The sequence below is a fragment of the Pelodiscus sinensis genome, chromosome 2, assembly GCF_052426305.1.
Source record: "Pelodiscus sinensis isolate ZL-2025 chromosome 2, ASM5242630v1, whole genome shotgun sequence".
In the NCBI taxonomy this organism is placed as follows: domain Eukaryota; kingdom Metazoa; phylum Chordata; order Testudines; family Trionychidae; genus Pelodiscus; species Pelodiscus sinensis.
This window is the reverse complement of record NC_143053.1, coordinates 9,606,807-9,619,614: the sequence shown is the minus strand read 5'-3', so window position 1 is coordinate 9,619,614 and position 12,808 is coordinate 9,606,807. Positions and strand designations below refer to the sequence as shown.

Sequence of the window (12,808 nt, the reverse complement as noted above, 5' to 3'; positions counted from 1 at the left end):
CAAGTGAACAGACATTTTTGAGAAAAATATCTGAAGATAACAAAATATTACTAGTACTTCCCAAGCTAATTTGCAAGACTCATCTAAACTAAAGGAAGTGGAGAATAAAATCACCTCATTAGAAGACACAATGGTTACTATGAACATAACTGCAGATCTACCTGCAACTCTGGTTCAAACTTTCCACTCACCAAAAGAGCTATTCATTTCACTTGTCATGTCTGGAGTGGCTCATGAACATGAATACCAACCTCAGGGTAGACTGTTATAAACCACAGCACAAACCTCAAACTGATTTTTCCCAAGGAAGTATCAAACGTGAACTCTTTTAGCATTATAACAGCCTTAACAAGGAATTGCAGACAGTCCCGAGGTACTCTGAACTATCCTGCCATCTAAGCAAACTTGCCTTTGTGATAGATGGTCCCTCGCATCAAAAATATCACAGCAATGTTCAGATTGCTCCCAGTCCCAAAGGACCAGTCATTTACCGGAGGTCAATTGTACCGCATACCAAAGACAACACCTATAGTCAATCCTAAAATAAATTATTTAAAAATCTATTGACTAAGAAAATAAATGAGTTATTTAGGTTAAAACAGGCAAACACACACACAAATGAGCTACAATCTTAGGTGCCAAAAAGTAACAGTTATTGTAATGTGGAAGCTTTATATGTTCTTTCTGGCTAGCCAAAGATAAACAGCTGAGGATTCGTCACTTATGCTTAGAAGTCTTGCTCCCTCCTTGAAGTCCACGCAGCCTAAGGATAACAAATTCTTTTTGACAGGGGTTTTTTATTCCCATCCCCTAGAGCTCAAGCTGATGGGATGAATCTTACTGCATATCTCCTCTATTTGGGTGTGGAGGGAGCAATCAACAAAGTTTTCTGTCCATTGGTGTTCCACAATGGCTTGTTTGGTATCTATGGACTTTCTTTTATGGGAAAGGAGATGTTTCTTGTGGCATACTAGTATTCCACACTTGGTAATGCTTCCCTGCTGACTGAAGATGGGTCTACATTTTAGAGTAAATGCTTTTATGAGGTTACAGAGCAAACAGGATAGGAGGTAAAGATGTTACAATAAGATTCACACATATAGCATCCTACAAGCATTTCATAAAATCTCAACACTAGACACCTTTTTATAGTTCTAATATCTACTTTAACAATACTAACAAACAGGTAAGAGACTGGTTTCCAACACTGGTCAGTGACACCTAAGCTTCTAGGCATGAGCAGACACCTGACCCACCAGCATCAGGTCTGGTTCAGCTCTCAACTCACCAAAAAGAATCATTCACTTAACTTTGTCTTCACCAAGAATGGCCATCTCTCTAACCTCTGTTGCTGGGCTCTCTCTCGCCAACCATTATCTGATCAGCCTTGCCCACCAGTCTGTCCCCTCCCATACGTCCACAGCCTTTCTGTAAGTTCCAGTCCATCAGCATTGGACTTCTCATCTACTCTCAGACTTCTCTTCACTTTAACTGACATGACTGTTAATTCTTTCCATTCTTCATTCTTAACTGGTTTGCTCCTGTGTACCATTAAAAGGTTTGGCCTGCCGCCTCCAGCTCATCTGCTTCCTCTACTCCTAATAAGCACCCCTAGTGAAAATCCAGTGAACAATCTGCCTTCCTCCACTACAAATTCATTCTCTTCTCCTTCTATTCTGTCATCTTCCTAGCTAAACAACTATACTATTCCAACTTAAATGAACCTCAGCTACTTCTGATGCATTCTACAAATCGTCCCCTCCTTTTGCCTCCACTTCTCCACTACACAGGATCTTGCCAATTTTTTCCTACAAAAGAACACAACCATCCCCCCCTTCCTCTCCACTTAACTTCTCACAACTCCCTTCTTCTGCCTGTCAGAGATTGAATGGTTATTCACCCTATGCAGTAACTGGAGTTCTCCGAGATGAGACTCTTTGTGTGTGTTACATTTCAGATACCCTTGATTAGAGATTTTGGTAATGGTGCCCATTCAGACTGTCCAAGTGTCCCACACATTAAAGCTTTACAGGGGAGCACAGAAGAACCACCATTCATTTAAAGTTTGCATTAGTTAAAGCACCATGGAAAAAAAACAAAGTGGTCTTGACAAGTACACGGCGGACATAGTCTGTAAAGAATTAGGGGAAGGAGGCTTGTAGACTTGAGGTGCTGGAGACTAGAAATTCATGAGGATAGTCCAAAAGTAGCAGCACTGCTACTTTCATGGTTAGCTCCCAGCATATGAAGCGACTTGATGCAACAGACCCAGAGAGTTCCTACTGTCACAGCTAATCCATAAAAACACACATTTATAGGGTGTCCCGGCTATGAAGCGCCCTGGCATACATCCGTTTGGCACTGAAGTTGTTGATGCTTGTAGGAACTGATGAGTTATATGTCCTCCCATTCTCCACTCATAAGTCATGCAAAACATACAAAACAATTTGCGCAAATGGAAGTCAGCCACAGGAAAAAAGTTTCCTGCTTTAAGTTGTTTCGCTTTAAGACCAAGTTTTTTGGAATATACCTTGGACTTATATTTAAGTCTGTCGTTAGACTAATTTAACCAATTCAAATAATAAGATAATTTTCTCAAGACCCTCACCTCATGGAAGGTAAATGCCTCATCACAACATCCAGTGCTTGAATAGTTTCAAAAGGAACACTTGGCAGCCGACCAGAAAGAGCATCATGTAAAGCTTGTAGACTCACGCACGACATCCATTTTATGGCCACCTTAAATATTCTGTCCTTCCCTTCTCCTGGAAGTGTGACCTCCAACTCCACCTGCAACAATTGGAAAACAAAACAAGATGATTCTTTCCATTTAAAGACACAAAAAGCAGGAGGGACGAAAGGGGAATAGAGTTGCTTTGCGTAGCAATCTAACACTTTGAAGAGCGTACAAAAAGAAAAAGATGTAAGAGGGGAAGTGCTGAGAAACACAATATATTAGTTTCCATCTTCTTACTACAATTATCATTTCCATGAATGTGCTTTTCACCTCCCACCCCTTTTAGGCAATATGACTCTTATATCAAGTGGATGGTCCCACTGGTAATATGATAGTCGGATAGCCGATATATTGAGGTAATACTTGTAAGAGACAGATACTGTATAAGCAGAATTGAGCCTGGTGGTTATCTGCTTCAGACTTTCCTTTCCAATGTACTGCTTATATTGTTTCTGATAATCCATTTAAATGGGTGCAAAATAACTTAGAAACCATCTTCCAGACCGTTATTTCATAAATAGTAATTGTAAAATAACAAAGAATAAAGCTAATCTGGCCAAGGCTATTATGTACATGGAAGGGGCAAAGATATTTCTTTCAGGTATTCTGATCAATTTTAGATTTCATTTTTAGAGACTGCCATACTCAGGTCAAATTCTTAAAAATGAATGAGGATGTTTTGTTACTTTCCCTGTACACACATGCACACACTCCTATTTTTATCCTAACAAAATTTAGGAATCAGGATTGTTCTTTCTTTTTCTTCTTTTTATTATGCAATGTGAAGACATCATCTGAGAGAGAGGATATTAGCCTTTATAACTATGAACACAACAAGTTGTCCTTAGCACCTTAGGGTATGTCTACACTACCCTCCTAGTTCGAACTAGGAGGGTAATGTAGGCATACCTCACTTGCAAATGAAGCCCGGGATTTGAATTTCCCGGGCTTCATTTGCATAAACTAGGCGTCGCCATTTTAAAATCCCTGCTCGTTTGAACCCCGTGCCGCGCGGCTACACGCGGCACGAACTAGGTAGGAGGAGTAACGGTAGTTCGGACTAGGAAGCCTACTCCGAACTACCTAGTTCGTGCCGCGTGTAGCCGCGCGGCACGGGGTTCGAACGAGCAGGGATTTAAAAATGGCGGCTCCCCGCTTATGCAAATGAAGCCCAGGAAATTCAAATCCTGGGCTTCATTTGCAAGTGCGGTATGCCTACATTACCCCGCTAGTTCGAACTAGCGGGGTAGTGTAGACATACCCTTAGAGAATAACACATTTATTAGCTTTTGTGGGTAAGCTCATGACCTAATAAATTTGTCTCTAAGGTTCCACAGCTCATTGTTTTTAAGTTACAGACTCACATAGCTACCCTTCTGAGACTTTATAACTATGATTAGGGCTTCTTGAATTTTTTTTTCCATTTTACCCAGGGGTCTCAATAAAGTTCAAGGTGCCCACTGTACTGGAGACTAAACAAAAACTTAGAAGATGGTACCTGCCTTAAGGAGCTTACAGTTTCAAAGTAAACTAATGGCATCAAGTGGATGATACAGGTAACTAGAGGGAATGGCGAAAGAGAGAAGATAAAGTTAACAGTTATAGAACCAGATGGTTGCATATATTAACTATGTGGTGATTAGCTTGTTTTAGTTAAAAACTACACGATAAAATAAACCAGATATGGCAGTAATTTTTATTGGATGGTTTCCTAGCCATTATCAATTGGCCATTTATCATAGGCAATTTTAAGCTATATTATCTACTCCCGCTCTACTCTTCTCAAAAAAGCATTATCCATTGGATAATGTGGCTTATGTAGTGACCAGTATTACTCAGAGGAGGGCAATACATACCAACAGGTTTCTACTGTACTTAGACCAATTTAGCTTACTATGATAACTTGCCTCATTACACTAAATCTGTTTAAGAATGATTTAAACTGGTTTATGTTTGTTTATATTAGAGATTTCTTCCAGGGTAATTAGATTATTTTATTTACCTCAGTGCAATTTTTCTACTATAAATACTTTTAAAAAACATTTTATGAGAAACATTAATGAAAAAACTCCCTAAACTCTGACCACGTTTGTCTTGGTTGGGAAGAAAAGAAGAGTTAAAGTGCTTGTCTAATTGTGAGCCTATATATAGAACACACACTCTACAAGGGATTAAAACATTCTACTATTAGCCCTTTGTAAACCATCAGTTGTTAAGGTTAAACTAACTCTAGCTGTTGGATTTACAGCAATAATTCCCTCTACATTATTAAAAAAGACTCTGGAGACAGGGGACACTAACCTCCTGTAATTGCCTTTTGGAGGCTGGGTGTAATACTACAGGACTTTTCCTGCTCCTTGTGCTCTCTGTAGATTTTTCACTTTGACTCTGAGTTGGCAAGAGGGAAGAGACACTAAAGTCCTATCTAGCAAGACTGAAACTCCTTCTGGTGTAGCCAAATGTTGAACAAACTGTTAGCTCTCACCAGAATCTTCAGCACCATCTCTGGGCTCTTTAAATCGGACTCTTCATTCAGGCTTCTGAACAAGCCTTGTCCCCTTCTTAGGGCTTAGGTCACTTTTCCCGGGGCTGGTAGGGGAACCCAATCCCACCCATCATTTCAGGTCCTTTTAAACAGCAGCCATGTGCTGCGTCCTTTAATCCCATCAATTAGCTGCTGCTGACTTCCTTAGGCCTCTTCTCATCTGGTTCCTTTAGTTCCAGTCACTATTTCAGGTTTAGAGATCTCAGGTCCTCCCTCCTTTAGGTCTAGTAAAGTAACCAGCTAAACTCCTGGAATTAAAGTTCCAAAACTATTTCTGCTATAGCCCACATTTTCATTCTCACTGCTTTTTACATGCTTTCGAGTACTGGAATCGGGATAGTTTTTGCAAATGTGTACTCTGGGGAACAGTAGAGCAAGAGTTCTGAGGATATGCATGTTGTGTCTGTGCCTAGCAGCTACAATTGAGGTTTTCCCTATTTTGAGAGGAATATCCTCTCTGCCCAGAATGCTAGGTCTGACCTCAATTCCTCTACGGTTGAACAGAAGGAAACCCATAGGATTGGCACGTTTAGATGAAAGATAAATATGTTTCCTGCTGAGAAACTGTTGCCATGCTTAATTTCCTCCATATATCATTTAATGCAGACTTTTGAATTTAAATCATCAAGAGTGGGAGTCCCTTTCACAAACATGTAAAATGACATTCCCTGGCCTGAAGAACTAACTTGAGATATAAAATGTAATTAGAACCATTTACGTGCTATCATTAGTCACAAGCAGTTTCTCTAAAAAATTGAAAAAAATAAAAGTCTAAAATAAATGCAAAACATTTAGGATAATTCAGTACTGAGTTTACAGTTCAAACAACAAAAAAGGAACTCAGATTCAACAACTTTAGCTTATCTACCATATCCACATGTGGTATTTTCCTTGCATCCCCTTCATATATCCCTCCCCAAGATCAGTCTCCTCTCTGGCACCCACACTCCTGTGTGGCCTTGAGCAACCCACTTCATCTCTCCAAATCTGGTTTCCTTCTCACTCCTTGTCTATCTTGTTCATATAGACCAGGGGTGGGCAAGAGGCAGCTAGTGGGCTGGACCCGACCCACCAAGCCACTGGATCCACCCACAGCTCCCTGACTCGGACTCTTAAGGAGAGCGCGGCTACCGCCGCTTTAAATGTGGCTGCTCTACCCTAAGAGCAAGAAGGAGGCTGTGCTCTGCCCCGCCCCCCAGAAAAATCTCTCTGCTCGCATTGGCCAGTTTCTGACCAATAGGAGCTGAGAAATTTTGCTGGCAGCAGGGGCAGCCAATGAAGCCGCCTCCCTCCCTCTGAGCTGGGAGAAGAGCCACCTGCAGCAGCTTGCAACTGCAGCTTTCAGGTTCCTGCAGGACTGCTGGCTGGGAACTGCCTAGGTAAACGACTTCCAGCTAGAGCCTGTCTTTGGCACCCATCTTCTCCACCCCGCCCCCAAGTACCTGTCCTAAGCCACCACCCTCTCCTGTCCCAGGCCACCATGCAAACCTTCTGTACCCGTTTCCTCCTGTCCCAGGCCACCATCCAAACCTTCTGTACCCATTTCCTCCTGTCCCAGGCCACCATCCAAACCTTCTGTACCCATTTCCTCCTGTCCCAGGCCACCATCCAAACCTTCTGTACCCATTTCCCCCAAGTCACAACTCCCTCCCAGACCTTGCACCCCCCCTCATATATCCCTCCCCAAGATCAGACTCCTCTCTGGCACCCATACTCCCTCACTGACCCTGAACCCCAGCTCCCTGCCCCAGGTCACCCCACCCAAATCTTCTGCACCCCCTTCATCCAGGTCATAGCTCCCTCCCAGATTCCCCGCACCCTCTCCTAAAGCCCCTCCGCCAGGCCAGAATCCTCTCCTGCACCCATAGCCCCTTCTGGACTCTACACCTTGAGCCTCTGCCCCAGATCACAACCCATTCCTTCACCCAAACTCCCTCTCAGACTCCGCACCTCCTCCTGTTCCCCAGTCCCCTCCCACAAGCTACCTTCTGCACCCAGACCCCACACCCCTTGGTAGAAATTTGGCCCTTGACCACTTGCTAAAATCTTAGTGTGGCCCCCCATTAAAAATTATTGCCCACCTCGATATAGACTGTAAACAACCTCCATGCTCTCTGAGAATCTGTACAGTGCCAACCACAATGAAGCCCTAATAACAGATGGAGCCTCTGAGCACTACTATTACACTAGTCATTTATAAGATTTGCCCTATCCTGAAAAGCTTGCATTCTAAATAGACAAATAATATAATATGAATTCAGACCACAGACACAACATGAGTTATTGTATCTGGACCTTGTGTCAGAATGCCCTAATAAAACTGGTCTTTGTCTCGAGATTTACGTTATGTATAAAATCACTGGTACCTGAAAGGCTTGAGGTCACAATGTGATGTGCCATTATATTACAACCTCTGACTAGAAACTTATTTATAAAACTTACTTTATCCCTCCCAATAGGAAGTGGCATAGCTGTATAGAGGTTTTTTCTTCCATCAAATACTGGTTTACGATCTCCGAAGATCTGTGTTTTAAAGTGCTGGACCATATGCTCAACTATTTCTCTGCAAACAAAGAAAATTAAGTTATCATATAATTAGAACAGAGTACTGAAAGAACCCCAATATGTGTATGTAATCAAGAAGAAACAAACTTTTTTTAAGTAATAGTAATTTACCCAGGGCACCGCATGAAAGATCAGATTCATTTAATCATTGGAGAAGACAACAGAAATTGATTTCAAACAAAATTTCATAGAAAAAATGGGTTCCATTTCTTGGGACTATTAAATTTGATCCTGCTTTCTCACTGGAAAGTTTATAGCCCCCGTGTTTTACCTACAGTCTTATCTGCATAGAATAAGCTATCTGTACATACTATATGCTACTCTTCTCCATAGCGCCCCATCTATAGAACCAGACGGATGGGCTGGGCAGTACAACAGCATGAGGAAAGGAAGAATTTAGGAGAGGGACAGAAGATATAATCCATACACCAAATTCCTCTGCATCACACTCAATCTTGACTCTGACCTCTTATTTTTCCAGGTAACATCAGTTTTCCAGTTCATGTAATGTGACCACCAGTTCCGTTTTTAATGGGACAGTCCCTCATTTAAGCTGTCTTGCTGGTGTCATGACTTAAAAAAAAAAAAAAGGAGGGGGGGAAATGTCCCCTATTTTCCACTCCAGTGCTCCCCCGCAGGTCAGCTGCAGTCAGCATAGCTGTAGCAGCCCCGTTTGTGGCTAGCAGGTGAAGACGGGCAAGTGGTGGCCAGCAGGTGGTGCTTTCAGGCAAGGTGTAGGGCAGTGGTCTCCAAACTTTTTACACCCAAGATCACTTTTTAAATGTCAGGACAAGCCAAGATCTACCCCATCCCTTCCCCAAAATCCCACCCCTTCCTTGACGCCCTGCCCTCTCTGCTCCCCTTCTCTCCATCACTTGCTATCCCCGGCCCTTATACACTCTCAGAGTATGGCTACACTGCCACTTTTTTTCGGCAGTGAAAAAAAGAAGAAGTTTTTCCAACATTTGGCATGTCTACACTGAGCCAAATGTCAGAAAATCCCCTTCTTTTGGAAGCCCCCTCTTTCCTTGTGGAACGAGGAATACAGGGGCTGCCAAAAGATGGTGTTTTCCAGAAAATCTCCTGCAGTCTAGTCATACCCTCACTGGGTTGAGACAGGATGTGGGGGCTCTGGGGTGTGAATGAGGGATTTAGGTGTGGGAAAGAGTGAGAGGTGCAAGCTCTGGGAGGGAATTTGGATGCAGGAGGAGGTGGAGAAGGGGATGCTGGCTCAGGGAGGGGGCTCCAGGCTGGGGAGTGCTGGGCTCAGGTGGAGAGTTGGGGTGCTGAGCAAGCCACAAGCTTGTGGATGTGAGGGTGCAGGAGTTTGGGTTGGGGGTGAGGAGGGCTCAGGGCAGAGAGGTTGTGAGTATGATGGGCTCAGGACACAGCTCTGCAGTGTGTGAATGGTGCAAGAGTGTTGTGGCAGAAGATTGAGGATGTGGGGGTGCAGGAGTTTGGGGATGAGAGAGGCTCAGGACAAGGAGTTCCAGTGTATGATAGTTTCAGATTTGGAGTCGGGGTGGGAGGGTACAGGAATGTTATGATGCTGTGGCAAGATGAGGACTTGGCCCCAACTGGGGGCTTGTTGGCCAGGCTTCATTTTTAAATAAAATATTATGTCAAACACAAATGGTTTCAGCATTGTCTTTAGTTATGAGAAGGGCGGGTAACCTGTTTTGAGTCAGGGTCACTGGCCCACAGAAAAGTCAGCTGGGGCCACACTAGTGAGATACAAAAACACAACCCCTCCAAACCCCTCAAACCTCACTAATGTGGCCCCAACTGTACTTGTGTGTGCTGGGACAGGGTTCTGGGGCAGAGTGTCAATGGGTGCTGGTACAGGGGACAGGGTGCCGGTGGGTGCTGGGGCAGAGGACAGGGTGCTGGTGGGTGCTGGGGCAGGGTACTTGTGGGGGTCTGGGTGGGGGGAGGAGACAGGGACCGATACCTGGGGATCCTGCAGCTTCACACCAAGGCCCAGGAAGTGCACGGGCTGCTCCCCCGTCTCCCAAATAGTGGCGCAGTACCTGAAACTCTGGTCCATCGCAAGCCTGATGCCTTCCTGTGCTGGGGGAGGAGGAGTCACAGACTGTGCCAGGCCCAACCGCTGAGACAGTGCGCATCTTGCTTCTCCGCTCCCCACGGCAGCGCGCGCCACCCAATCAGCTGGAGGCGGCATGCTGGGGACTTTATTCCCCTGCTGCCTTCCCACGTGGGGGAAGGTAGAGGGGAAGTCCCAGACCATGCCAGCCCCAACCACTCGGGTAGCACACGCCTTGCTCCTCCACTCCCCACAGCAGCGCACACCGCCCGAGCACCACACACTCTCCCGTGCACAGGAAAGCAGCGGGGGAACGAAGTCCCCAGCGCGTGATGGATCGGCATTTTACGTACCACGCCGGCTGTTGTGGCAGAGGGGAAAGCAGCCAGTGCACTTCCAGGACCTGGCACGCAGCTGCAGAAGTGCCCTCTGACCCCACAGGAAGCCTGCGCTACCTCCGTGGTCTCTGGAGGTAGCATCAGCGTGGCCTGCATCTTAGGGGTGGGAGGCAGCGAGGGGGGGGGGGGGGGGCCTGAAGCCTCGTGATCGACTGGTCAAGCCTCCAGAATTGACCAGTCGATCGCGATCGACAGGTTGGTGACCACGGGTGTAAAGGCAGAAAGATAGGAAGGCACTAGGAGAGAAGCAGCCTGTGTGTGATAGAAGGGTAAGGAGGCAAAGGGGTATATGTGTGTCTCCCCCCCCATGTGCATCCTTAAGCGGGTGTGGGGGGGGTCATCTTCCAGCTCATTCAGGCTCTGGGGCTGAAGCCCCGATCCCTGGCACCTGCTGCGGAACTGCAGTCTCAATTCCCAGTGGCCCCTCCCATACTGAATTCCCAGCATACCACAGGCTAAACCCTGATCTGCTGTGCCTCCCTAAATCTCCTTTCCCCCCTACCCCCCCACACACACTGAGGTGCCATGAGTGGTGGGGCTCAAGCTGAGACTGTCAGGACTGAATCCTGCATGCCCAGTTCTCCCTGCATGGGACAAGGCTCCAGAGCCTGTGGGCAGTGTTGTGGGGTGCTCTAGCAAGTGCAGCGTGCTCAAGGAGAGAGCTCCACCGCTCGCTCTCTCTCCCTGCCTCCTTCCAGGGCTACAGGGCAGCTGCTCCTCTGGTTGGTGCCATGGTGCAGGCAACAGTGGTGCTCCCTCTTCTGTTGTTGGTGCAGGGGATTGAAGCTGCCTCTCAGCTCACAGTCCCCTTTGCTCTCATAGCAGAGAAGAGCCTCAGGGAACAGGGAGACCACACAGCTTCTAGATAGCCCTTCTCTGCACCCTGAACTATCCTCCTGGCTGCACACAGCCCCCAGCTCCCCATCCTCTGGTTGCACACAGTCCTTACCTGCTCCCTCTGATGGGGAAAAACAAAAAATATGGAGTTTTCTTCTCTATCATGTGAAACTTCTGATATGCAGTGCAAATTTCCATATTCATTGGTTGAGAAGGATTCTCTTACGGAACAGCATGTTAGGCTTTGTGTAGACAACGCCAATACAAATTTTGGAAGTGCTAAACGTTCTGGGAAAATGAAGTCTGACAAAAACTGCAAAACAGACTAGGGCAGATGACTGTCTTCCAATTGATTTGGAGTCCTTTTCCGTGAAAGTTTATACTTTCACATTTACACTGTTTGTGTCAAATTGAAAGATTTCTGCTGATTTCTTGACCTTGAATATTTTAATTGCTAGAGAATGGCAGCACATGGTTCCTTTTTCTTGGACCATTGCTAAGCCAGTCTTGCGGATAAGGGAGAAGTGGTGGATGTGGTACACCTAGACGTCAGTAAAGTATTTGATAGTGTCTTGCATGATCTTCTTATCAATAAACTGAGGAAATACAACCTCTATGTGGCTACTATAAAGTGGGTGCATAATTGGCTGGATAACCAGTCTCAGAGAGTAGTTATTAATGGTTCACACTCATTCTGGAAGGGCATAACAAGTGGGATTCTGGTTTTGGAACCGGTTCTGTTCAATATCTTCATCAACGATTTAGATAATGACAAAGAGTATGCTTATTAATTTTGCAGATGAAACCAAGCTGGGAGGGGTTGCAAGTGCTTTGGAGGATAGGGTCATAATTCAAAATGATCTGGTCAAACTGGAGAAACGGTCTGAGATGAACAGGGTGAAGTTCAATAAGGACAAATGCAAAGTCCTCCACTTAGAAAAAGAGAAGACTGAGAGGGAACAATATAGCAGTTTTCAAGGACCTACAAGGATGTTACAAAGAAGAGGGAGAAAAATTGTTCTCCTTGGCCTCTGAGGATAGGACAAGAAGCAATGGGCTTAAATTGTAGCAAGGGAAGTTTAGATTGGACATTAGGAAAAACTTCCTAACTGTCAGCGTTGTTAAACACTGGAATAAATTGCCTATGGGGGTTGTGGAATCTCCATCACTGGAGATATTTAAGATGTCTGAGGGATGATCTATTCTAGATGGTGCTTGGTGCTGCCATGAGGGCACGGGACTGGACTTGATGACCTCTCAAGGTCCCTTCCAGTTCTAGTGTTCTGATTGTAGACAGATTTTTTTGGATAGGCTCACGGGATATTTTCTCTCTCTCTCAAGACAAATGCCCAACACTGTTCAAGAAAGTTTTCAGTGACGCTTGCACAAAACTGTGGCTTGCTTTGATAATAAGCCCAACAGCCACCTTTCCAAAAGCAGTAAAGGTAATTGAGAAAAACAATTCATCAGTGATTAAAAATAATTTAGCAGAGAAGCTCAGAGAAAGATTTGTCTCAGTTCACACAAAGACTCTGTTGCAGTTTCTGGTTGAGGGTGGGAAAATTAAGGAACAGGAATTTTACAATGCAATCTGAATTTTATTCAACATCTCTGAAGTACTTGGAGCACTGGAAACCTTCCTTTGAGTGAATAGAAAAGCTTGTATGGGTGCTGTTAAGCAG

The 12,808-nt window shown here is 45.0% G+C and overlaps 1 protein-coding gene across 4 annotated transcripts in view; it reads right to left on the bottom strand.

Annotated features, from left to right (window-relative positions):
• Window positions 1-12,808, bottom strand: part of AGO2 (argonaute RISC catalytic component 2) — a 96,313-nt gene that overhangs the window by 51,317 nt on the left and 32,188 nt on the right. For 3 of the 4 annotated variants that reach the window (XR_012901187.2, XM_075920066.2, XM_075920068.2), the window contains exons 3-4: window positions 7,725-7,845; window positions 2,609-2,793 (exon numbers count right to left, since the gene is read on the bottom strand). Coding sequence is in view for 3 of the 4 variants with exons in the window: in XM_075920066.2 (XP_075776181.1) it covers window positions 2,609-2,793; window positions 7,725-7,845 (306 nt within the window). In the remaining variant the exon portion in view is untranslated. The remainder of the gene's footprint in view (window positions 1-2,608; window positions 2,794-7,724; window positions 7,846-12,808) is intronic. The other variant, XM_075920067.2, reaches the window with a different exon arrangement.